At 41.2% G+C, this 25,176-nt stretch overlaps 1 protein-coding gene across 2 annotated transcripts; it reads left to right on the top strand.

The window, feature by feature from the left end:
• The first annotated feature begins 291 nt into the window (after positions 1–291).
• LOC125458888 (ras-related protein Rab-38-like) lies at positions 292–22,485 on the top strand. Of its 2 annotated transcripts, none has more exons than XM_048544691.2 (3): positions 292–555; positions 16,229–16,509; positions 21,715–22,485. In XM_048544691.2, the coding sequence occupies exons 1-3, from the start codon at positions 354–356 to the stop codon at positions 21,868–21,870; spliced, it is 639 nt and encodes a 212-aa protein (XP_048400648.1). In that variant the 5' UTR covers positions 292–353; the 3' UTR covers positions 21,871–22,485. The 2 variants fall into 2 exon arrangements, with proteins under 2 accessions (XP_048400648.1, XP_048400649.1); XM_048544692.2 differs by lacking the exon at positions 292–555 and adding an exon at positions 1,233–1,321.
• The last annotated feature ends 2,691 nt before the right edge of the window (positions 22,486–25,176 follow it).

Genomic DNA, 25,176 nt, shown 5'->3' with positions numbered 1-25,176 from the left:
CTACTCAGTAGCATCATTACAGATCCGCTAAAGGAGGTTTCTTTTAAAAAAACACGCCCTTTTTGAGGCTCGGGAATGCTATTTGACAACCCCCGGCTCGTAAGGTTAATAGTCAAGCGAACAGTCACACGTGTAATTGATGCAAACAATTAAACCTTTCAGAAAATTGCGCAGGACGGGAGAGCCAAACTCATGGTCTGCGACATTGCCCTTTTAAATTTCTCGGAGACAGGGAGGGGGCTTTAGGCGTGAGAGCACACGTGTGGTGTCTAGCAGCGCGTAGAACAGAGCTTGTTTCAAAGTGGTTAAGCGCCGAATATTTAGAAAGTGAGTAGGAGGATAGGCTGAGGGATATGGAAAAGACGCAGAAAGAATATCTGTTTAAGGTTTTAGTGATTGGCGACCTGGGCGTTGGGAAAACTAGTATCATAAAGCGGTACGTTCATCAGATTTTCTCCCAGCATTATAGAGCAACTATTGGCGTGGACTTCGCCCTCAAAGTCTTGCATTGGGAAGAGGACACTATCATTCGGCTACAACTTTGGGACATTGCAGGTAATCTGGATGGACGAAGTGTTTTCTCAATGTGCAAGTCTAAACATCATATTCTTAAACACTAACGAATTGAATGACTCACTTTTCTCCTGAATGCAGGCTTTTTAAAAGCTGAGACTATTAAAATGGACTATTTGTGCCTTTTCAATACTGCAGCCCGACCACCTAAAAATACAAACGAAGTGTCAGCGGGTTAAACACTAACAAAAAGCTAGCGGTGAGTTAATGATGACCATTCCTGTCGCTCCATATCCCCAAACTGGGACCAACGCCTCTCATCCTCTCTGAAGGGAGGAGTGATTTTATTGAGAGCGCTTCATGTAACCTCCTCGATAAATAGCTCTCGCAAGTTTGCGATCAGCTGTGAAATTTCGCAAGCTTTAAGCAAATTTTCTAGGTGAATGGGTGGTGGTTTCAAGGCAGCTGGATTGTAGCTGGGAATGAACTCCGGTCTCTGTTGATCCGGATTAGAGCCGGGCCAGGTTCCAGAGACACTGCTCTAGAGAAGACAGCATTTACTCCAAGGTACGTCCTGAGACTTCTCACTCAAGACCCGTGACCAGGGCATCGTTGTTATCCCTCATTGGCCTCTTGAGTCATGCGCTTACAGCATTCCTCTTCCTAACAAGGGAATCCTTTCAGTTTGGCTTATCTTCTCATTCTGTCGTAAACTGAGATACTAGGATGTTAACTTTGTTCTGGATGACCGCTTGCATTCCTGAGAATGCCGTACGTTTCGCTATCCTGCCCACGCTTTGCCGACAAGGTATTGCAAATAGAAATGGGTGAGACTTGTGAGCAGGTATTGTTGGTTCCTCCAACACTTTGGAGCTAAACGATGAGAATATCGGCCAGCCATGAGCTTTTTGCTCCAGGCTCCCTATATAGGTACAGCGATCAAAGGTTTCTGCCCCGCCATCCAAAAGAGTAGAACTTGTAAATCAATCTTCTCTGATTTAGGGGCTAGAAAACTTTTTTGGATTTTCAAAACTGCATTATTCAAAGGATTATGTATTCACGGACTTCTGATTGTGAAGTGTTTACCAAGCTCAGTGCTGTTTTGTTTATTGAACAAAACATTATAATCGATCTGACTTAACAGATTTAGAAGCAAGCTAATTTCCTCCTCGACGAATCCCCAATCCTCGTTTTGATGTTAGGAAGAATGTATAAGTTATTTAAGGATTTTTAACTGAATGAGGCAAGTGGTATTTAAGGCTTTGAGTCAAGGCTGAAAATATCTCTTTCCTCTAATGAATGCCTTGAGCCGGCAGGACTGAGCTCATAGGTTGAGCTGTGCAAGCAGAGACGGGCCTGTGGAATTGATGCAACAACAACAGTTTAAAAGCTTCTAAAATATGGTGTTTAGTTGGTATCCCAACTCCCTAAATTGGTTGCAGTTTTCATCTTGTGACTTTGACAAGAATAAGTCTATTAGACAAGTTGGAGTGTAAATGTTGTAATTCACCAATTAAGCCTAATCTCTATAGGAAACTACTGTCTGGACAAAATGAGCTCTTTGCAGAAATTCTGAATTTTAGTAGAGGAGAAATTTCTCAACTTGCATAAGTGAGTTTCAGATCACTTTGGCACAGTTCAGTTTCTGCATGATTCAGAATTTTCACTTTTTTTTAAAAAAGTGAAATGGCAGATGCTAGAAATCAGCAGCAAAAAACAAATTGTTGAAAAACTCAAGGTCTGTCACTATTTGTGTTAGCATTGACTCGGTTACCCTCCTTCAAACTTTTTTGTGGCTAGAAAAAGGTTTGTATGTGTGCTGAAGATTGGGTGAAGAGAGAGGATGGAGGAGAGAGGGGCATGATTATCCCAAAAAGTCAGCCTGGGAGAATGAATAGCTACTAACTGGGATTATTAGCTGGTAATAAGTTGTTTTGTATTGTCAGCACATGACACCACCTGGTGTCTGGAAGTTGGGGTAAGGTTATGGAAGAAGTGCTTGGGTCCTAAAATTCTTGAATGAGTCGAGGGCTGCACGGTTCTTGAGCAGAAAAAGGTACTGAGTTCACTGGAGGACTACAAGTCCAAGACAGATGTCGGCCAGGTACCCAATGTGCCGAGTGGTGGCATTCCAAGGGAGATGAGACATGTTGGCTAATGATCCTTCTGTTAATGCTGATGGAATGGTAGGTGAGGACAAGAGGGACCCTAGTGCTATTGGAGGAAAGAGAAGGGGTGAGGACTGAAGTACTGGCTATAGGCCAGACATGGCTGAGCACTCTGGCAACCATGGTGCTGGGGAATCTGTAGAAGAGTCAGTCCTATAGCACAGACAGGGCCTTTAAGCCAAACTGGCCCATGCTAGCCAAAATGTCCATCTACACTGAGCCCATCTCTCAGCACAAGGCCCATGTGCCTGCCTCAACCACTTCTGGCTGCTCATTCCATATGCGTACCTCTTTTTTAAAAAAAAAGTTGGCCCTCACTCCTGTGTATTCCTCCCCTCCAACCTTCAGTTAAACTGATGCCCTTTAGTCCTCAATTTTCCCCCAAAGTTGGGGGAGGGGGTGGGTGGAAGAATGAATGCCTTCACCCTATCTATGCCTCATGATCTTGTACACGTCTACAAGTCTTCTCCCCCCCCCCCCCAAAATCTTGTATGCTTTAAAGCGGCGGGGGGGGGAAGAATCTAGCTTGTCCAACCTCTCCCCATAACTCAGTCCCTTGAGTCCTGGCAACGTTGTTGTAAATTTCTTCAATCTTTCTAGTTCAATAACATCCTTCCTACAGCAAGGTGACCAAAACCAAATACAATATTTCATGTGTGGCCTCAAACATTATGTACAACTGCATCATAACTTCCTAACTTCTATACTCAATGCCCTGACTGAAGGCCAGTATGACAAAAGCCTCCTTCACTGCCCTGCCTACCTGTGACTCCACTTTTGGAGAACCATGCACCTGAGCTCAAAGTCCCCTCTTCCAATACACTCCTTAAGGCCCTTCCATTCACCATGAAATTCCTACCTTGATTTGACTTTCCAAAAATGCAACACCTCATTTATCTATATTAAACTCCATTTACAATTTCTCAACCGTCTTCTCCAGCTGATCAAGATCTTGCTGCAGTTTCTGACTACCTTCCTCGCTGTCCACAGTACTGCCTATTTGTGTCATCTACAAACTTACTAATCTTGCCTCTGTACGTTCTCGTCCAAATCATTGATTATAGATAACCAATAGGTATTGGGCCTAGCACTGACTCCTGAGGCATTCCATGAGTCACAGGCTTCCAGTTTTCCCCCTCTGCTTCTGACCATCAGGCTAATTATATATCCAATTTGTCATCTCTCCCTGGATTCCATGTGATCTAACCTCCAGAGGAAGGTTATCTAACCTCCATGTGGAACCTTATCAAAGGCCTTAATGAAATCCATATAGACTGCATCTAATGCCCTGCCCTGAGCCTTCCTAGTCACTTTGTCAAAGAACTCCAACAAATTTGTGGAATGATCTTGCATGCACAAAGCTATGCTGACTATTCCCTATCAAATGCTGTTTTTACAAATGCTTGTATATCTTATCCCTCAGAATAATCTCAAGTAACTTATCTACCACATGTTGAGGAAGGTGGACACATTTGACGCCCCTTTGCCAAAGTTGGCATCAGTGGAACAAATGCAGTGGAGGAACTGGGAGAATAGAACAGGCTTTTACAGGAAGCAGGCTGGGAGGATGTGCAGTCGAGTTTACTGGGAATGTGATGGGTTTATAACAGACTGGCAATCAATCGCCAGAGGTGGAAGCAGATATCAAGAAAGGGAGTAAATAGACATTGGAAGCCAAACTGAATTTCTCCAATTTGAACGAGGGAAGCTGTACTGATGAGGCCATTGATGCACTGGAGACAGTTGATGGTGGAGGCTGGAGTAGGATTGGAGCAAGGAATGTACATGCATCCCACAGACCCGTAACCAGGGCTGAAGTGATACCCATGGCCACAACTTTTTAAAAGGGAAGTGAGAATGAGCTCAGCCAGGTGTAGGAGGCTGGTGGGGAATGGTTCAGGTGTTTCCACACGAAGTGGAGACCTTGAGACCATCTTTATTGGGGGAATAGATGTGTGAAGGGTGTGGCTGGAGTCCACAAACTAGAAATTCTGAAACTGATAAAGCATCAGTAGAATGAAGATAAGTGAAAACCTCTTGTCACTGCCTCTAATACCAGTCCCTCTATCTAAATGACTTGATAGGTTCATGTTGGGGTTTTTGTTGAACTCCCATAAAGCAGAGGAGTGGAAGAAAACCACATTTTCAACTTTAAAGTCTTAATTGGCATGAATGAAAATTGTATTCCTTATTTAGTAACAGGCTTTTGAGTTTTTCAAGAACTGACTGGGTCTACTTACTCCTGTTTCTGAGCCATAATTAGACCTATTTCAGACTTCTTCCAGCCCTCGGGAGATGGTGGGGGTCTTTGCCTTGCCTTACCTTGCCCCATGCTACCTGTCACCACCATTAACGTTTTCATGCCCTCCTTCTCTTCCACTCCCCCCCCCCCCCCCCCCACGCCCCAATCACCTCTGACAGGACGGTCTATGAAAACTGAATAGAATTGAGCTCAGCCTTTTAAAATTGTCAATTCAAATGTAAGCTTAATTGCCTGCTAAACATTGTGGTTTTGAAACTCTATCAAGCATTTGGACTTCAAAACAACAAAAGACACTTTTAATCACTAAGAACTAAAGGAAGTGCAGTTTCTCCTGCTTCTGGTAGTAAGTTATTTAGGCTTGCCTTTAGACTTGGGCTAGCCAATGATAGCCTTTAGGTTAATAGTTAACAATTAATTCTGAGATTGCAAGGACCAGCAACACCAGCCTGTTTGTGCACTTTGGTAGCATTTCTTTGTAACTGACATTTGCAACCCCTTCTTTTCTCACTTTGCAGAGGCTGTGGATTTGAATAAATTCAGATAGTAACACTATCTGCCATTAGTTTGACTCACTGTTCAAGGATCTTAATCTAGTGAGAAGGGATCTGCTTGAACTTGTCACCATTAGCAAATGCTCCAACAGAGCTCTGGTTTCCTCCTATTGACTCTTGCCCCTCTTCCTTTACCAACAAAAACAGGATCCACTGAAGATGATAGGGCTTCCCGTATACAAGTCACAATCCCCTTTTTTATTTATTTAAACTGCTGAGTAGGTTGACAATGGATTTTAATTATGAAGTAAGGTGAAATGATGTCTTCTCAAGTGTAGTATGGAGGTTAGCCCATTATTTGGGGGCATTCACTGAGGTGGGACAAAAATACTTTCAGTCAAACTTTCCAACTGAGCTTGCCTGATGGTCAATGTATTTTTTCTGCTTCAAGTAAATTTCCTGAATAAGAAGCCACTGTCTGTAGGCAGCACTGTCCAGACATTCCATATTGCAGTGATGTCCTTGCTTTAAAAGAATTTCAAGTGTGTTTTATAACTTGTGTGCTCACCAAGGGATTCTAACACTAGCTCTTACACTGCTACTGTTTGTTTGGACCTATTCATTTGAAATGATCAGCAGTTTTGTCTCCCAAATTCCTACCTTAACATTCCATCTTCTACAGTTTCCATGTGTTCAAAGCACTCCTCCTGCATAAAGCCTCCCCATCCACTGAATTCTTATTTTCTGTGGCTGTATTCGACCCTGAGCAACATCTCTCTTTACCACCACCCCTCCTCTCTGAACCTCTTCTGCATTGTTGCATTCATACCTTCCCCTCCACTTGCAATGCTGATAATCTGTTTTCATCACTGTCTGATTTTCTTGTGAAAAGTTGGAATTTTGATGAACAGACTTCACTGGTTAAATAATAAACTCCAATATTGTTCTGTTATCCAGGCAAACTCTAAGATACCAAACAGTGGCAGTCCCTTTTTCTGCAAATGTATTCTGTACTGAATCATCTCAACAGGTTGGATATATGTACACGTTAGGATGAAACACTCAGCTAAGATCTACTGTATGGTGCATACAAAATTGCCTCTATTCATTAATGCTATTTCATATTATGAACCAAAATTTTATTTTTGGAATGTTAAGTTTCAGAGCAGCTCTAGTTCTCCAGTTTGGAGTTGTACCTCAGTTGGCATTTTTTAGACAACAGTCCTCAATTTAGGATTGGTATGATGTAAAATCTGGTATTGGCATTTTAATACCCAGTCTGATCATGTTTAACATTTTTAATGTGACCCATTGTAATTAACATGGTGTTGCAAGTTTGCAAAACAAAATGGGACTGAATTTTAACTACTTTCAAGCTGCATTTAAAAATTAATATGAAATAACTTCGTGCTTCACTGGTGCATTGTTGGATTTAAGAATTGATGCTTTGCTTAGTGAAGCAATGCTTAAATCTTGACAAAGGCAGGTTGAAGAAAGGAGGATCAGAGAAAATTGTGTACTTTGGGGCCCAGATGCCTTTGGCAGTGTTTTTGAATAACTGCAGCAAATTCTCTTTTTGAGACTGGGTATCCAAATGAAAGATGAATTTCTTAAGTCAACATGTTTTACTTTTTTGTTTCAGCTTGTTGGCTGTTTTCCCTGGTTCATAATTGGTCACTATATTCTGTCCCTGTGAGTTGACCTTGCCCTTGAGGCAAAATTCCTGTGCTTTAACATTATTTTTGTCTCAAGAAACTACTTACAATTGCTAACTCTTGTTTCTATATTTTTGCTTAATGTCACTTGGGGATGAATGACTAACTACTTAATATTGAGTCCCAACAACTCACGAACTTGCTCTGTGTCCATTGGATGCTACCTGACTCACTGATCTCCAGCATTTGTTTTCTGTGCAAATTACTGCAATGCTGGAACCTTTTTCTACTTTATTGTAGTTTGGACTCCTGAAAGTTTGTCTATACCCACCATTGCGAAGGATAGACTCTTAAGATGCTTTCAGCCACTGTTTTTAATCTGAAATTCATTTTCCATGTCATAATGTGAAATGACATTTACACATTCCTGTCTCTGCATTTGTAGTATGGTCTAGACTTGGAAGTAAATTCTTGCAGGGAATTGGACTAGCAGTCTGTGGTCTTGTTGTTTGGGTATTACTTTTAGTGCAACTTTCAAACTGTGGGTGGCATGCTGCCCACATTGTCCAGCCTTGTCTTTGCGATTGCCTTTTCGGTCTAGATGCCTGATGTATGTGCTGTCTCTCCTTGAATGAATTTTGTTCTATAGGTTTAGAATTAACAACAAGTTATGTGGATTTGAATTTTGTGGCCACTGGGAATGGCATACAGTACTTTAAAATCATTCAGTTAAGCTAACACAAAAGCTTGTGCTTTGCAACAATTCAAGTACCAGACTACTAGCAATTAGCTGCTCTTCTGAACTATCTTTAAAGCATTGTATCACTTGTTGGAATCATGACTTTCTAATACTTTAGTCTCAATGTGTTGACAAGTGAAGATTTAAAAATGCATGTGTTCTTGATTAGTCTGTAATTGAGATTTATTGTTTGTTTTTAACCTTGAGACCAACTCCCGTCTCATGAATTTGGTAGCATCAATTGAATCTGTGCTGATATTATTATTCTATGGGAGTTGAATATTAACTTACACTGATTTACAACTCAAAGTGCTGTTTGCTTAAATGGTCAATTCTGTGCTGTTAAGGTCCTGGACAGCATATTTTGTTCATTTTTAAAGCTAACAGCTCCTTGTAACTGTCATTGTTGCCAGTACCAGGAATAATGTACTCATGGGGTATGTGGGTGTACAGATGGGGCTGTCATTGAAAGTCATCCCACTCTGTGCCAGTGTCCAGCCCTTCTTTAAATGTTCCTTGATCAAGCACAGCAGCTGACTGAAACGGCTCCTGCCCCCAGCCCCATCCTCTTTCAAAACTGGATTACTAGCATCCCTGACAGGGGCTGCCTGGTTTTCCAAGACAGCTATTTCCTGAGCCAATATATTATCCCAAAAACAAAGGCAATTATCAGTTGACTCACTAACAAGCCTGACTGATATCCCACAGCCAGGTGTTCCACATCCATGTCCCATCCTCAGACTTATTCAGAGGAAGTTTAGTTCTGAGGGAATTAACCTGGGAGCCCTTGCATTAATTTGGCCACCATGTTGGCTTGGATGAACTTGCCCAATAGGTGGATGTGATCACAGATCTTTTGATTTCCCAAACTTACTTATCACTTTGGTTCCACAAGAGGGGCCAACTTCTCAACTTTGTTTTTAATATTCCCATTGGATGTTGGGAATGACCTGTCTCCATGATGTTGTATCTGTTTCCAGGATAGTTGCACATGATGCAACAATGATTCAGTTCCTGTAAATGTAATTTCAATAACATGCAGAAAGAGTAACAAGTTTATTACAGCATGTGGGATATACCAATTGGTTATGGGCACTCTTGGCATGACTAAGCTATTCAGTTATGAACAGCAGGTCTTTGGGGCCAATTGAAGCATGTTACCAGCATGTTATGGAGCCCAAGATTTAGACTTGCTATGAGTATGAGTCAGTGTCACTTCTCTACACTACTAGAGACACGTGGCAGGAAATGCTGGTCTGAACAAATTGAAGTGTGACCAATTCATTATCTGCTTGTGTTGAGTCATTTAAAATATTTTAAGGCTCTGTTCTAATTGTTGGCATCTCCAGTGATTTTTTTTCATCAGTATCTGATTTGCTTTTTTACATTTTATAAAGCAAAAACATTACAAGCTAATGGCTAACAAGTGTTTTTACTGGGAGGAATTTTTCTGCTTTTTGGAGTGGTGTTTTATTTTGGATAAACAAGACAGCCAAACTTAAGGCCTCCCTTTTTAATGTCTCATTGAAAAGATGATACTTCAGGTAAAGCAACAATGTACAAGTGACCACTTCATTTAAGCTCGGTCATGCAGACATCCTTTGAGGGTAAATTGAGAAATTATGCCCGAGTGTCAGGATATTCTTTTTGTTTCAAAGTCTCCTCTTCTCCTGAACAATTTTGTGGCAACAGTTCAGGTGGTAGTTCACTTCCAAAATAGAATACTACTGTCACCTTGTGTTTGGATTTAGCTGAAGAATAATTCTGCTCAATACAGTTCCTTGTAATATTTCTTCTGAATGTTGTGGATAAGTGTAAGAATGATAAATGTTAGCACTCAGTTGAGATTAAAAATCTGGTATGGTAGGATGCAACACTGACAGCAGCTTCCCTTTTCCCTCTATTTTCAGTCACATCTGCCCTTGCCTGAAGTTGTATTATTCAAAACCACACTGCTGTTAGTTCCTGTCTTCAGTTTTTTCCTCTTTTAAAATGGGGAATGAATTGAAGGCTGGCATCTAATGGATCTGATTTATCTTTGACTGCAGATGTATGCTGGTTTTTTCCTTTTGGGATTTCCATTGTACCCTTCTGTCAGCAAAATTCATGTCACACCAAGTAATGACCATTTCCCAAAAGAATCTAACTATCACCCTTTAAGTGCAATAGCTATGCTATCAGTGTCCTATGGGTTATTGACAGGAAACTCCACTGGGCTGGTCACTATATATAAATACTGCAGTTTTTCTTGAAATCAAGTCAGGCTAGGAATCTTGCAGCTAGTTCTATTCGCTCACCTTTTCAGTCTTTTTGTTTCCTTCCCCTGCTTCCCACTGCCACCCCCCCCCCCCCACCCACCCACCACCTCCAAAGCTAGTTTTATTTTCTCCTATTTACGAAGACACTTTGTGTGCACTTCATTTTGCAATTTCAACAACTCAAGCCTCACTTAACTGGCATCCTATTCACCCCACCCTTCATGGCATAATATGTCAGCTTTCATATATGTTGCAGCAACTTTTTCATGCAGCATGGAGACAGATGCTGTGGCCCAATTAGTCAGTGTTGACCATGTTCCCAAACTAAGCTCATCTCCTTCCTGCATTTTGGCCCATATCCCTCAAACCTTTCCTATTTGGCCACCCTGCCAAATGTCTTTTAAACATTGTAACTGTACCGTACTTGCATCTGCCACTTCCACTGGCAGTCCATGGCACAAATGAGCCACCAGCTAGCTAAAATAAAACCTTTCAACCCTCAACTTTTTCTCCACCACCTTTTTAAGTATGCCCCCTGTTTGAACTGTCTCTCGAACTGAAGGAAAAGGTCCTTGCTATTCACTTTTGTTGTCCCTCATGATTTTATAAACTTAAGGTCACTGCTTTTCTGAACCCATTCCCCCTTTTAATAATCATTTTCCAAAGGCAGGGTGACCAGAATCAGTGTTCCACAGAAGGCCTTGGTGTCCTGTACAGCATCATGATGTCCCAACACCTATGCTCAAAGGTGTAAGTGAAGGCAAGCATGCTAATCACCTTAGTGATCCTGACATGTCAAGTTTTCCTCTTTTTTAGAAAAAAGCCTGCTGTTCTGGAGGTAGATGTGTGAATACATGCAAGTTCCCATCCGAGTCCCAGTAAGATGGTCCATTACTGTGGATGACGTTTTGGGAAGGAGAAGAGAACCTAGCCAGGAACACCTCTTGTATAAAAGGGTCCCAGTTTACAAGCAAATTAAGTCTTCTGCAAGAGGGTGTTTATTTTAAAATCTATAGCTTTTCTGTAGAAAGACCCTGCCCTATTGATAGTTGCTTGCAATTCCATTTTAAATTTCTCAGCTCTTGATATCTGCTTGTCAACCTATTATAAGTTGGATCCATGCTTTTATTGGTGTGGCTTCTTTGCTTTTGTGATTTCAGTTAGCTTTTCTCTGACATGAAGTTGTTTTCTTTCTGGCTGATTCAGAATTCAAACAGTTAAGCCTTGGGGTTTGATATTCTGGTCCTACTACTGTTAGGTCCTGGTTACCATAAACTTAGGTTTGTTTTATTTCTTGCTGTGCATAGCATGTATCCAGCACACAAATAAAATGCCAATCCATACCTTGATCATTGGGCATCTATCTACTTCAATGCTGTAGCTGCCTATGTCACAGTATCGTCTTGAATTGCCATTGATTTTATTTTGGATTGTGCTTTCTGGCTCCTCCTCTCCAACCTTACTAGCATGGGTGGCCCTGCTAGGAGTTGAGTCCCTGATGATAACATTGCTCTGAGTCAATGGAACACTCGAGCCTTGCAGTGAAGTGACAGACCACAAAGGTACTGATATTATTACAACAAACACAATGGACTCCATTACACAGTGACTGAAGTGAAGGAGGAAAGAGGACCTTTTGCTATTTAGCAAACCTGCACCCCTCCTGATTTTATTTTAAAACTCTAAGAGCATCTCTTCACCCCTAGGAGTGAGATATTAATGGGTTAATGTACCATGAATTTTTATGCTCCTTCTCCCCTCATACAGGGGTATGTGAGCACTCTTGACTTCCTGCCCATATAGGATTGGGTGTAGAACATCTATAAACACAGCATTTAGCTCTAATCTTTATGGCACTACCCACACACACTGCCACCTACCCCTGTTTCTACTGAAATGGCCAGGTCGGTGACCTTTGATCAAGCTGGGCAGTTGCCACCACTTGAAATCACATTCTGTTGTTATCATACACTTAGACAATCAAAGCTGTATCATGTTCCTGTTATAGTGGCATGATCACAATCATGATGTTTCAGATGTAGTAATTGTCTTATGTATTGGCCAATTCCAAGGGTATAAAAGCAGGGGTTGTCCCCTGTTCTGGGAGAATCACTCACGATGCTCAGCATACTGTGCAATCCTCTGCACTTGTACTTGTGTAATAAAGGATTGTGTTTTTGTAACCAGGTCAGTGTCTTGCTCTTGCATCATGTCCGTGGGGGTCTCTGAAAAACAAACCTAACAAGGGAATCTTGGCTGATTTTCTTCCGCATAACTCAAACTTTCCATTCCTGGCAACATCCTGGTAATCTTTACAAGAAAAGATAATGGATTGTTTCTAATCAAATGTTCCCTCCTGAAAATGGAAAGAAATGAAATGAACTGGTGTACCATGCTAATGCAGTGCTTAACTGGAGCTGAAGTAAAATATTGACATTTAAAAATTCCCTACTGAATTTTGGAATGTTTTAAAATTTTTGGCAGCTGGTAAGACTCTCCATGCAAGTTTAAGGTTGACAGGTCAAACTCCCATCTGTGACCAGAGAATGTCTTGCCTAAGAACAGAAATGTGGCATACTTTTTTAAAAGTTTAAGTTGATTAGATTTAAAAAGTCTGCCCATTTTCCCCCACCACTGTCCCCCTCAAAAACAAACATCCTGCACAATCCCTTAACAACACATTTCCCACAGCCAATCCACCTAACTCTTCCCCTCTGGGTTGAGAAAACTGGAGCACCCAGAGGAAGCCCATGCAGCAGTCTGTGAAGTTTGCACAGTTGCTTGAGGCTGGAATTGAACTTGGTCTCTGTCACTGTGAAGCAGCAGTTCTAACCACTGAACAACCATTCTGGCCATCAGAATTTTCACAAAAGCCTATAAATTACTCTAACGTAAATCCGAGTAAGCATTACCTGGGTTTTAACTGGATGATAAAGCCCTCATGTTGACATGATGCCTGCTTGATGGAGGAGCAAATACTGGACAGTGTTTCTTTGGCACAAGCCAGACTTTCAAACTGTATACTTGTAATATCCTGAGAGCAGCATAGGGTGAAGGAGATCTGAAATTTAATTCAGACCCCTCCTGACTAGAGATGGGTTGTGAAACATGTCACTTGCTCCCCTCCCTGAATGACTAACTTCACATGGTAGGGTATGGCTGAGAAGAGATTGACAGCAAGTTTCCTGAAGCTTTGGAGGGTCCCTGCAAGAAGAGGCCAGAATTGAAAATAATCTGACCTACCTAATATACTGCAGGGACAGCTGTCAAAAATAGGCAGGCACTTTCCATAAATGGAAACTAACTCTGCTCTGACTGACCCATGCAGAGCAGCTTACTTGTGACAAACCATTGAGGAAGTTAACAGATGCATTGGTGCTACAACACAAAGCAAAGATAAATGGGAAGGATAAGTACAAGAGCTGGGCCTGAAGTGTATTATGCTCTCAGCTTTATAGAAACCTATGTACCTAAATTGGGAATGAATAATACCAGTAATGCTGGCCATGAAACTAATGGACTGCCACAAAAGTCATTTGATTCACTACTGCCTTCCCAGAAGGGCAATCTGCAGCTGTTGCCTGATCTGACTGCTACCACCTAGAACAAGGGCAGCAGTGCACAAGAATGTTAGCATCTGCACATTCACCCCAAAGTCTGTCTCATTCAAAGCCAGTTTTAACTCCTACATCTAACATCAAAAATGCTTATGTAGTGACAGCAACCAGGATTGTTAATTGTTTACACTTGTAAATAAGAACATCTCTCCTTTAAGATCACCATAGCTTGTGAATTCATTCACTGCCTCAACAGCTTGAAATCCTGAAATTTCTGTAGGTTGAGTTGTTAGCTCAAATGTTCAGGATATAAACCCAGTAACTAAACTCATTCCTATCAAAAAATGATTGAAGTGTGCTTTTTTAAGATTGCAATGAGAATATTAGTCTGTTACGAACCGTCCTTCATGACTAACAAGAATGGAGACAATTCCATTGCTGAACACTGGGGAAAATGTTTCTAATTTGAATGATTTTTGCTAACACTAATTTGGATAACAATGCCCTGAAGGGAAAATTGCTTAAACAATATCTTGTTTAGACTGAGTTCCAGGGCCATTTGTATGTGATAACAATGTTTGCTGTGCTTTACCTGTACATGTGCCACAAAATGTAATGTTTGTCTAAGGACTTCTTAGATTTAGATGCCCTACAGTGTGGAAACAGGCCCTTCAGACTAACAAGTCCACACTGCCCCTTGGAGCGTCCCACCCAGACCCATTCCCCGCTAACCCACGCACCCCTGAACACGACAGGCAGTTTTAGCATGGCCAATCCACCTAGCCTCCCCATTTTTGGACTGTGGGAGGAAACCGGAGGAAACCCACACAGACACAGAATGTGCAAACTTCGCATGGACAGTTGCCTGAGGCTGGAGTTGAACCTGGGTCCTTGGCGTTGAGGCTGCAGTGCTAACCACTGAACCTCTGTGTGCTGCCTTGAAATATTGCCTCAAATGAGATGTAATTGAAGATGCTGATCAGTCCAAATTTCTAGCACTTGTTGCCAGGGAATTTTTCCTTCATGCAATTTTCATGTCTGTCTCCTCCCAAATTTTTCCTCAATGTGAAGTGATGAATGCATTTAGCTTAGCTTGGTTCAAATTTAAGAAGCTTAATATGGAAAGAATAAAAGCCACTTTGTCACAAATAGGACAGTGAATTTTAAATATTCTAATCAATTCTTGTACTGATGTAAATAATTTTGTCATTTAATATTTTGAGCCACACTTTAAAATTCTCTCAGGCTTAAGTTTGAGATCAGGCTGGTTGCTTTGGAATAATCTGTGCAGGCATGCCTGTAGTAAGGTGTGTGCCTTTGCTGTAAAATGAAATTTTGGCCCTTCATGCAAATAAAATTGCCTATTGCATGTTAGCCTTTGTCTAGAACATTTGCCACACATGTAGCATTTTCTGCTGTGGTCTATATTGAATGCTTCATCGTCTGTTGAGTAGAATTTGATTAATGCTGTTTAGACTTGTCCCATGATCTGAGATCCTATGATGAGGATACAGTTTATTTCACTGGGGAGTAGCCATGTTGCTTTAGATTTGTGCTACTTAAAAGGGCATCTCCCAGCTTGTAATAAATGCAGCTTTAAATGTCTAGTCTTGTAACTCCATTTACTACTTTGATATTTGGATAATTTTCTGACCTGTAATCCAACTTGATAGATTGAGTCTTCATTAGCCCTGTGCTATTTTCTGCAAACCAGAACCAATTTTTGTATCCATGGTGATAGTTCAATCTCACTTGTCATTGGTGTGATGTCAATATTATGTATGCAAATACCTTGTTTTAATACTAGTTTTGGTACCAATAGTGAAATGTCACCTTTTTTCTTTCAGAAAGAATGTCTGAATGTACATGTAGTTTTGATCAGATTGTGCAGTTGCCAATCAATTTCAATTTTTGAATGCTAGTTGGGAGTCAGTCTTTTTTAATGTGAAAGACCTTGGATTTAATATTCTAGCAGGTTGGGAAAATTTGAGGCTGAACTGCTATTAGATGTAGCATTCTCTCCAACACTTTGTCCTTTTTGTTATAAAAACCTCTTACCCTACGCTGTTTTCAAGTTTGGTGCTTTTTCTGGGTGATGGAGAAAATTCCTTCAAGCCTGCTAATTCTGTCATGCCTCCCTTCTCTCCTCTCCAACCCACACTTACACTCTCTTTTATTTACAGCAAAAGACATTGCTTGAGACTTTGTGCACATGCATCCCAGTTTGTTCAGTGTTTTGATCCAGATAATTGGAGTGAACCAACTTCTGTCCTCAGGAGCTCAAATGGACACAGGCTTATGGCTATCCTGGCCTGAACCTGTGACAATGTTGAAACTTGTCACACTTTTAATCTACAGAAACATGGGTTTGATTTGCATTGTAGCACCAGCAAACTCAGTTTGTATACTTTTTTCATAGTTATCCTGAACAATGATCCAGTCTGACTTTTTGGTTTGCCTCATGTATGTGACTCTACAAGTTCCCATGAGTGTATATTCTCTCTCCTTTCCTGCAACTCCAGTCTGGTGAATTCAAAAAGCTCTTCTCAAAGTTGAAAGGTTAACTTTGCAATTCTGTTTCTAGGTCAGGAGCGGTTTGGCAACATGACACGAGTGTACTACAGGGAGGCAGTGGGAGCGTTTATAGTCTTTGATGTATCCAGGGCATCAACATTTGAAGCAGTTTCAAAATGGAAGAATGATCTTGACAGTAAAGTGAGGCTGCAGAATGGCAACCCAGTGCCTGCCATCTTATTGGCGAACAAATGTGACCAGACAAAAGAGGGACTTAGCAATACGTTGCCCAAGCTGGATCAGTACTGTAAAGAAAACGGTTTCATTGGCTGGTTTGAGACCTCAGCAAAGGTAAGAAATTTTTGTGGGCTAAGTTAATTACCAGTGGCAAAAACTGGCAGATGGAGTTCTTTCCTCACTTGGGAGGGGGGTGTAGTAGTCTAGTCTAAGCACCAACTAATTCTAAAGCCATTCTAGGCAGCATGTGGCTGGCAGTATAAAGAAACTTAAGTACTGTGCTACAGTGCCTGAAGTTGCTGATTTTTCATCTGGGTGACATGATGGGTTTGACCAGGAGTGTTCATCAGATGCTGCAACTGACATCTTTCAAAGATCCCAAACAAATAGGCCTGAGAAAACAGCTTCCTGTAAGAAGCCCTGTCTTATCTAAAAGCTTGAATAGATTTTGGTTTGCTGCACTGGCTGATTCTAATCATGGAGCATTTTAAAGACTTGGAGAAGGACATTGAGAATTTCACTATGGAGGACCTGGGGCAAGGATATTTATGGAGACTAAGTATCTAACATGGTTGAAGCTTTTGTATTCTGTTTGGACCAGCATTAGTTGCCTGCCTTGAAAGTGCTGTCCTGCTGCAGCCCTTGGGCTTTAGGGACAATTCTTGCTGATAAGGGAGTGTGTTTGAAGGAATTGTTCCTTCAATGTTGCTGGGTCATAGATGCAAGTCCAAGTTGGGACATTGGTCAGTCTGCCTTGCACTAAAGCAGATGTGCTCCCAAGCATCTTTTGCCTTAGTTTAGTGGAAAGATTAATGTCCTGTCAAAGGCTTTTCTAAACTGCCAGATTGGAAATAAGGAATATTTAGCAATATTGACCATATGTTCCTGTGGTTAAAGGCATCGGTATCATGAAAGATCAATGGAGAAAACTGTTTTGATTGACAGAGCTGGCAAAAATAATGCCACCATGGGGAAACCTTTTTCGGACCAGAAAATGCCTGCTTTCTATACTGAAGAAAACTAAACACTGATTCCAGTGATAAGTGAATGATTTATGGATTGCTGGACCCAAAACATTAACTGAATTCTCTTCAGTTACTGCCAGACCTGATCAGCTTTTCCAGCAAAATAGTGTGAAGCTGGATGAACACAGCAGGCCAAGCAGCATCTCAGGAGCACAAAAGCTGATGTTTTGGGCCTAGACCCTTCATCAGAGAGGGGGATGGGGTGAGGGTTCTGGAATAAATAGGGAGAGGAGGAGGTGGATCAAAGATGGAGAGAAAAGGGGATAGGTCAGTCCAGGGAAGACAGACAAGTCAAGGAGGTGGGATGAGGTGGGAGGAAGGGATGGGTGAGAGGAAGAACAGGTTAGGGAGGCAGAGACCGGTTGGACTGGTTTTGGGATGCAGTAGGGGAAGGGGAGATTTTGAAGCTGGTGAAGTCCACATTGATACCATATGGCTGCAGGGTTCCCAGGCGGAATATGAGTTGCTGTTCCTGCAACCTTCGGGTGGCATCATTGTGGCACTGCAGGAGGCCCATGATGGACATGTCATCTAAAAAATGGGAGGGGGGGGGTGTTAAAATGGTTTGTGACTGGGAGGTGCAGTTGTGAACTGAGTGGAGGTGTTCTGCAAACCTTTCAGTGGTAAGGTTGGTGGGGGGGTGGAGAAACTCCCACCTCCGCTTGGTTTCCCCAATGTAGAGGAAGCCAGCTTTTCCAGCAACTTCTCTTTTTTTGAGTCACTGTATCCACGGTCCTTTTTTGGTTTTAAATATACTTTGAAAGCAAAAAAACTTTCGTTTTTGCTTTTAAGTGTACATGTTGGCAATGGAGTGGGGCAAATGGGGGTGGGTGGGGGGGACTAAAGTTGTCAAGAAACCAAAGCCTTAATGAGGTGAAGAGGAACATAAGTAATAGCTGAAGACTGTGATGGGAATAAGACTAAACAGCAACCTAGATGAAATTTACAAGTGATCATGCAGAAATATTTAACGTCACTTTGGAATGACCAGGGAGATGTTGGGTACACAGTCTACGTAAGTACAACCTTTTTCTAAAGATCTTGGTCCAGACTTGTATAACTTTTCACTTGTCAAAAAAAAATTAGATCTTGCAAAACATAGGGTGTGGTTGCACTGGGCTGATAGCTGTCTGTGTAATATTGTAGTTAGGGAGAAAGCAGACTTGGGACATTACCAAGGACTACTAAACCAGTTGCTAAATATTGGTGACAATGGACCTGCCTTCTAAGAAGCAGATAATGTTTAGAATGACATAATAGTTAGCATAGATTCCAAAAATCTTGATTACCAATCTTAGATTTTTACCTCCACTTATTAAGATAATGCAGTGGCAAAAAATCTCTAGTTTTTTTTTCAGAAACCTTTCAGGTGCCCCATAAATATTGTGATCTCCATTACAATGTGGAGTCAGGGGTAAGTGCTGGCATGAATTGAAAGCTGGTTTCAAGACTGGCTGTGTGGGAATAAAAGGGCACTTGCTAGCAGTGGCATAAGGGGAAAGGTGTTTCTGTGAGGGTTGCAATGTTTTCAGCTTCTCTTTTTTGTTAGAATTTGGAATTCAATGCCACTTCTGAATTTTGACTGTAACTTGAGATTTTTTGTTCAGTATGGTGAAGGATCACAAGAACATGATGTTTCGTTTTGCAAATTTATTAATTGGGCCAAATGAGGCAATGGATTTTCCTCCCAGGATGATTTGGGGAAGTTACTCTTCATCTAGAAAGCAAAATCAGTGGTGTGGAGTAAGGTCAAGTTATACAAATATGCTAACTGCTGCAGTTTGGTATCATAAATGGGCAAGGTCCCTTCTCTTTTCTAGTTGGGTAGCATTCAGGCATGAAGTCCATGGTAAACCTGGATTGGACTTGCTGAAAACAGCATTGTTTTTTCTTTGGAAAGAAAAAAGTGTTGGTTTCATTCTTCCCCCCCGGGGGGGTGGTGTATACAATGTGGTGGAAAAAAATGTTGCTGGGCCAGAGTGCCTTAACTATTTTCCTACAATTGTGACTCTGGTCTTGGAGAATAAATGTTGACCTTGGTGCAGATGACCTACATAATTATGTGTAGGCTAACCTTTGTTTATTTCTAATACTTAATGTTTTGTCAGACTTAACCTGTTAGTCTCTAGTTCTAGTCATTCTTACAAATGTGCCATTTCCTTTCTCCTTGCATCATGGATTCTGACTTCACGCACACCTTAAACAGTCTAGGTTGACTTGACAGTTCCTTTTTAATGTTATCACCTTTCATACAGGACAGAAACTAGCCCTTCAGTACAACTAATCCAAACTGAAACTAAATAGGTCCCACCTGCCTGCAGTATTCATGTACTTTATCCAAATGTCTTCAACATTTAACTGTACCTGCATCCACTGCTTTCTCTCTGGCAGTTCATTTCACTCAAACAGCTCCATATAAAGCAAAAGTGGCCCATCACATGCCTGCTTGGTTTGTTTTATTCTTTGACTTGCGGTTTCTAATATTCAACTGGAGCCTCCATGAATATGTATATTACATTGCTTGGAAATTTTATTCCAGAATAACTATTGACAAATTGGCCCAAAAATGCCCTGAACCAGAGGTCACATTTAATGGGTAACAATTTACTTGTGGATGCGTTTAGAGATGCTTTGATAGTTTGACGTGGGTTTTTATCACTATAGTAGAAGGCTGGCGTACCTTGATACTGCATACTCTGGACTTGTGATTTTGTGCATAAATTGACACTACTACAGTTTACACATCTAACTCCCTCCCTCTTCTTCTCCTCCCCCTCTCCCCCCCCCCCCCCCCCCCCCCAGTGGTGGGGGGGGGGGGGGTGGAGAAACTCCCACTCTTCCATATATTCACAAATTGGTAACTGAATCCATGGTTAAAATTTTAATGTCTATCTTTCAATTACTGAAATTGAATTTCTCTAGAGGAGTTATGGTCTGGACAAGCCTTCCATGTGTTGTCTCCATGTAAAATCCAAGAATTATGCTATTGATTCCTTCAGATACATCTCTCTTTGGTGTGCAATATTCTTTTATTTCAAATATACAAATTTAAATGCCTGAGGTTTGAGGTGATTTGTTTAGCTAGAAACTATTCCAAATGCAACTGTCCTCTCCAACAAACAAAAATAGAAGCTTGATTCTTCAGTTCATTTCAAGGGTCACTGGATCCAAAGCAATTGGTCCTGCTTTCTTTACACAGATGCCATCAGGCCTGCTGTTTCTTCTCCAGAAATCTTGTTTTTCTTTTTGACTTGCAATATCTGGAGCTGTTACACTCTTGTTTCCCCTCTTTACTAGCCAGTTAACTAGTCTCTAGTTAGTAGACTACCAAAATATTATCTATTCTGGCCCAGAATTCTGCATCAGCAGAAACTTGGGAATTTATCAAGGGATGATGAACTTTTGGTGAACTGGAAAACTAGGAATGAGTTTGCTGTTTGACCACTGCCCCCAACAACATTTGGCTTGTTGGCCATCAGGCCACTGACTACCCCAATTCCCTGGAGTCCTTTGTAGCTCAAATGCCTGCTGAATACATTCTGTAATGTGAGTGAATTCCAAAAGATGGATGAGGAAATTTCTTATCCCATCTTAAATGGGATAAGCTTATTCTGAAACAGGTACCTAGTTTAGTTCTTCACCCTCTTGGCACATCAAGTTTCTTCAGACTCTAATCTATAGTCTAAGAATGATCTTAAAACACCAATCAACCCTCAATCTCAACTTGATCTTTCCTCAACACACCACCTCCCCATCAAATCACTGCAAACCTTCTCACTTGCATCCAATGCAAATACATCTTGCCTTCAAATGAGGCCAAACTGCACATGGCACTGTGATCCAGTCTTGTCAGCAACCTGTACAGTTGTGATGACTTTATCCTCTCCTTGGGTAAAAGCTGATATTCTACTTGTTACTAGATATGCCAGCTGTCCCTTTATCCATCGTTGTTTCCTTTTCAACAGGATGAAAATGTTGGCAAAACAGATCTGAAGTAGTTTTCTCAAATCTAAGAATTTTTAGATTGTGCTCTTCTAACTAATTAAAATTGCCACACCTCTGATCAACTCACTTAAAGCTCTGCAAATTTGTCATCTCCAATTGGCTGTTAAGTGTAATGAGCAGAAATTGCTGCCAAACTATCAAAGAATCACCTTGGATGTTTTCTGTTGAAACTGTGGTCATTTTCTTTCTCTCACTGATAGACAATCTTAGAAATGAATTTAGAATAAAAGTAGGATTATAGTATTGCAGTCTGTTTATCCCTAACTGATGCAATTTCCTCCTTTTTTAGGATAATATCCACATTGAGGAATCGGCTCGCCTCCTGGTAGAGAACATCCTCAGTGCTGAAACTGATGATGTAGCTCCTGCAGACCCTGACATTATTACATCCCAACAGCTCTCCCTGCAAAATAATAATGCCAGCTGTTCTGCCTGCACAAAGTAAAAGACAGTAATGGATCTCTGACCTCTTTTTGGAAGGAAAGAGAATAGGGGTGCACTCAGTGGGTGAAGAATAAGGTCAAAAGATATTGTCTTTTCAAGATTGGGAGCTGGAGAGGTGACTGCTGCATGTGCTTAATGAATTGTGCCTGATCTGAGATGCTAGATTTTTATGGTGACCATTCTACCTCTTCAGAAGAAATTGTTATCAAGACTTGTTGAGTTATTTTCTTGTCATTGCCCTTCTCCACCACACCCACCTCCCCATATTGAAACTCCCTTTTAGTTTTTGTTTAAAAACTAATCCCTTTTTCTCTAGAGTTCTAGTTAAGCATTAAACCAGCCAGGTCTTAAACTGCAGATGATAGAAAACATTCACTTTTATAAATGAATAATTTTGATTTTTCCTGACTCTAGAAGGGTACAGTTCCACAGGGTCCAGCTGTCTGGTCAGAGTTTCAGGCTTCACTTGACACCCTCTTTAGGGGAAGCATGTAGGTAAAGACAAGTGACTTTCCACCATACATTGGCCATATCTAATTTTTTTTGCTCTACCTTCCCTAAGTTTTTAATCCAGACATCATCTTTTTTGTGTCTTGGTGATATTCCTCTGGATGCCCACTCTCTTTTTTTTTTCTCCGCCCCCCCCCCCCCCCCCCCCCCCCCCCCCCCGAATTGATGGACAGACGACTAGTGGTGAGTACCAAATCTGGATGGGTTCACTCATGAAAGTTGGGAATATATCTCCTATAACATTAGTAGCAACCATACCTCTATAGATCCACTTTCCCTATAAATAACTACAGGCTGTTGCAATTGAGTTATCACTTGCATGCAGTAAATTCAACAATGCTCTATTTAAGCTTCTAAAACTTGTAAGTTCCCCACAAACAAGCACTTTCCTACATGGTGACTTGGATTATAGTGAACTGTTCAGTAACAGAAATAACTTGTTGTGGGAGGGGACAGTGGTGTGAAGAAATGGACAGTTTGGGGCTAGCTGGGGTGAAGAAATGCACCTCAGCTACTGTTTTCAGTCCAGACTGCTGTGCTAAACTGAAATGCAGCTTTTCTTGCATATTGTGATCAATGGGTAGACTGAGTATGTTTGTATCACTTTATGTATAATCTTCCCAACTTGGACATTCCTTGCCGTACTTGTTCATTCCTCCCTTTAATTCAGAGTAATAATGGCATTAACTAGAATTTTGTGCCTGAAATGTCTTCTGTTAAAGTGAAATGCTCAAGGCACACTTTTTGTAACTGGGAGTGGCTGTAGTCTAAACTAATCGAGGTATGTCTCTTTGCTTGACTTGATCTGTATCACAATTTCTGGAACTTAAATTTGTAATCACTTTTTGATAGGAAGAGTGTATTTCTGAGTATTTGTATTTAAATATTTGACTAGTCCTTTCCTTGGATTTAATATTGATGTTTGAATGTGTTTTTTCCTCAAGATGAGAAATGATTTGAGGTTTATCACCATTATTCCAGCCTTACTGCCTGTGCAATTTTTAAAAAAATATGTTGACTATCAGGACTGCCCTTATCCTTAGTGACTAGTCTGCAGAACACCTTTTTTCTTTCTCTTCCACACCACCCTCCACCCCTGTGAAGGATTTTGAAATCTTCCAAGATTCTCTGGTAAACCATAGCTGTCTTTTGTAACATTTTGCTTGTTAATAATTAAACACAGACTGTCTAACTGAGAATGACTGACTAATTGTTTTTTTTCTATGGTTTTCTCTTGCAGTCAACTGCTTGTGTTCTCCTTTTTTACCCCTCAAAACCCACTCTGTTGTATTGGCTTTCATTACCTTCTCCCCTATGGTTTACCCTATACCTCTTGCACTGTTAGAGATGCCTGGTCTCTATTCACACCACTGCCATCTTCTGGCCACTGTTATTAACAGACTGAAATCTGCCTGTCTGCTATGCAACTACATCACTTGGTATTTCCCCTCAATTAAACATTACTATCAAAGCAGGAGCAAACAAATGCAAAGCATAGAGAAACATTGTGGAGGTGCATAACTTCTTCCCCTGAAGCTGTGCCCCAGACCCACATGTTCCTCTGCCTTTACAAATATTTGATCTGATTATTTATAGAATTGGTTAACTCTGCTGTCTTAGTCTAGCATCCTGCAGAAGTATGTCAATTCAGCTTTCATGGCAGGAAACATCCCTGAGGGCCCAGCCTGCCAAGTGTGCAATGGCAGTTTAACAACTCCTTTCCAAATCTGTCAGCCACACTGAACTTGGTAATAAACATAGTGTTAATTGGCACTGATAGCACAGGCTAGGTTAGCAGAATGGGCAAATGGAGATTTAATATGAAAATGCTGCAGCTTTTACTATTACTAGCTGTTTAGCTCTAGGCCTTGGCCTAAATACAAATTTTCCAAAGATAGACGAGGGCTCATGGATGTAGAACAACAAAGGTGGCAGAAAATAGGGAAGTTAATTTAAAGGTCGGCTGTGAGGGAATGATCACTGGCTGAAATGGTCAGGTTCACTTGCATCTCCCTAGGTTTCTTTCTCTTTCTTTTTTTTTAAAAAAAGCCCTGCATGCAACCAGGCCTAGACTAATCAAGGCCTTGGCTGATAAGCTATGTGCCACTTGTCCTTTTTAAGATGTAAAATTTTACATCTTATCACTTGTTGGCTTTTAGATATTTACTGCCAAATTCCAGCAGAGGATTGGGTGGAAACCTAAGTGCATAAAGAAAAGTAACCCTTGTGTGCAGGCTCTACATAGAGGGGCTAGGAATTCTTCAGCATAGGTTTTTTAAAAGTCTGTCTACTATCTACAAGGTGTACAGCAGTACTGAGATAAGAATACTTTCCCTCACCTGGACAAATGCAGTGGCATGGTGGCTCAGTGGTTAGCACTGCAGCCTCACAGCGCCAGGGACCCAGGTTCGATTCCTGCCTCAGGCGACTGTCTGTGTGGAGTTTGCATATTCTCCCTCTGTCTGTGTGAGTTTTCTCCAGGTGCTCAGGTTTCCTCCCACAGGCCAAGATGTGCAGGCTAGGTGGATTGGCCATGCTAAATTGCCCATAGTGTTTGGGGGTGTGTGGGTTATAGGGGGATGGGTCTGGGTGGGATGCTTAAAGAGGTGCTGTGGACTTGTTGGGCTGAAGGGCCTGTTTCCCCACTGTAGGGAATCTAATCTAAAACACCAAATAAACCTTATTCAAAGCACTAAAGCCACAACCATTCATTACTTGCTGCATTGAATTCCATATAGAAGATACACTGCAGAAATTTCCCAGGACTCCTTAGACAGCCCTGTCCAAACCCATGATC

This window comes from Stegostoma tigrinum, chromosome 15 (genome assembly GCF_030684315.1).
Source record: "Stegostoma tigrinum isolate sSteTig4 chromosome 15, sSteTig4.hap1, whole genome shotgun sequence".
NCBI classification, from domain to species: domain Eukaryota; kingdom Metazoa; phylum Chordata; class Chondrichthyes; order Orectolobiformes; family Stegostomatidae; genus Stegostoma; species Stegostoma tigrinum.
The sequence above is the reverse complement of the archived record's forward strand: the minus strand, read 5'-3'. Positions and strand labels throughout refer to the sequence as shown.

Excerpts from the sequence above, each read along its gene's own strand:
- LOC125458888 (XM_048544691.2), top strand. The coding sequence starts at position 354 with ATGGAAAAGACGCAGAAAGAATATCTGTTTAAGGTTTTAGTGATTGGC. Across the intron at positions 556-16,228 it reads ACAACTTTGGGACATTGCAG|GTCAGGAGCGGTTTGGCAAC; the intron begins GTAATCTGGATG and ends TTCTGTTTCTAG. Across the intron at positions 16,510-21,714 it reads GGTTTGAGACCTCAGCAAAG|GATAATATCCACATTGAGGA; the intron begins GTAAGAAATTTT and ends CTCCTTTTTTAG.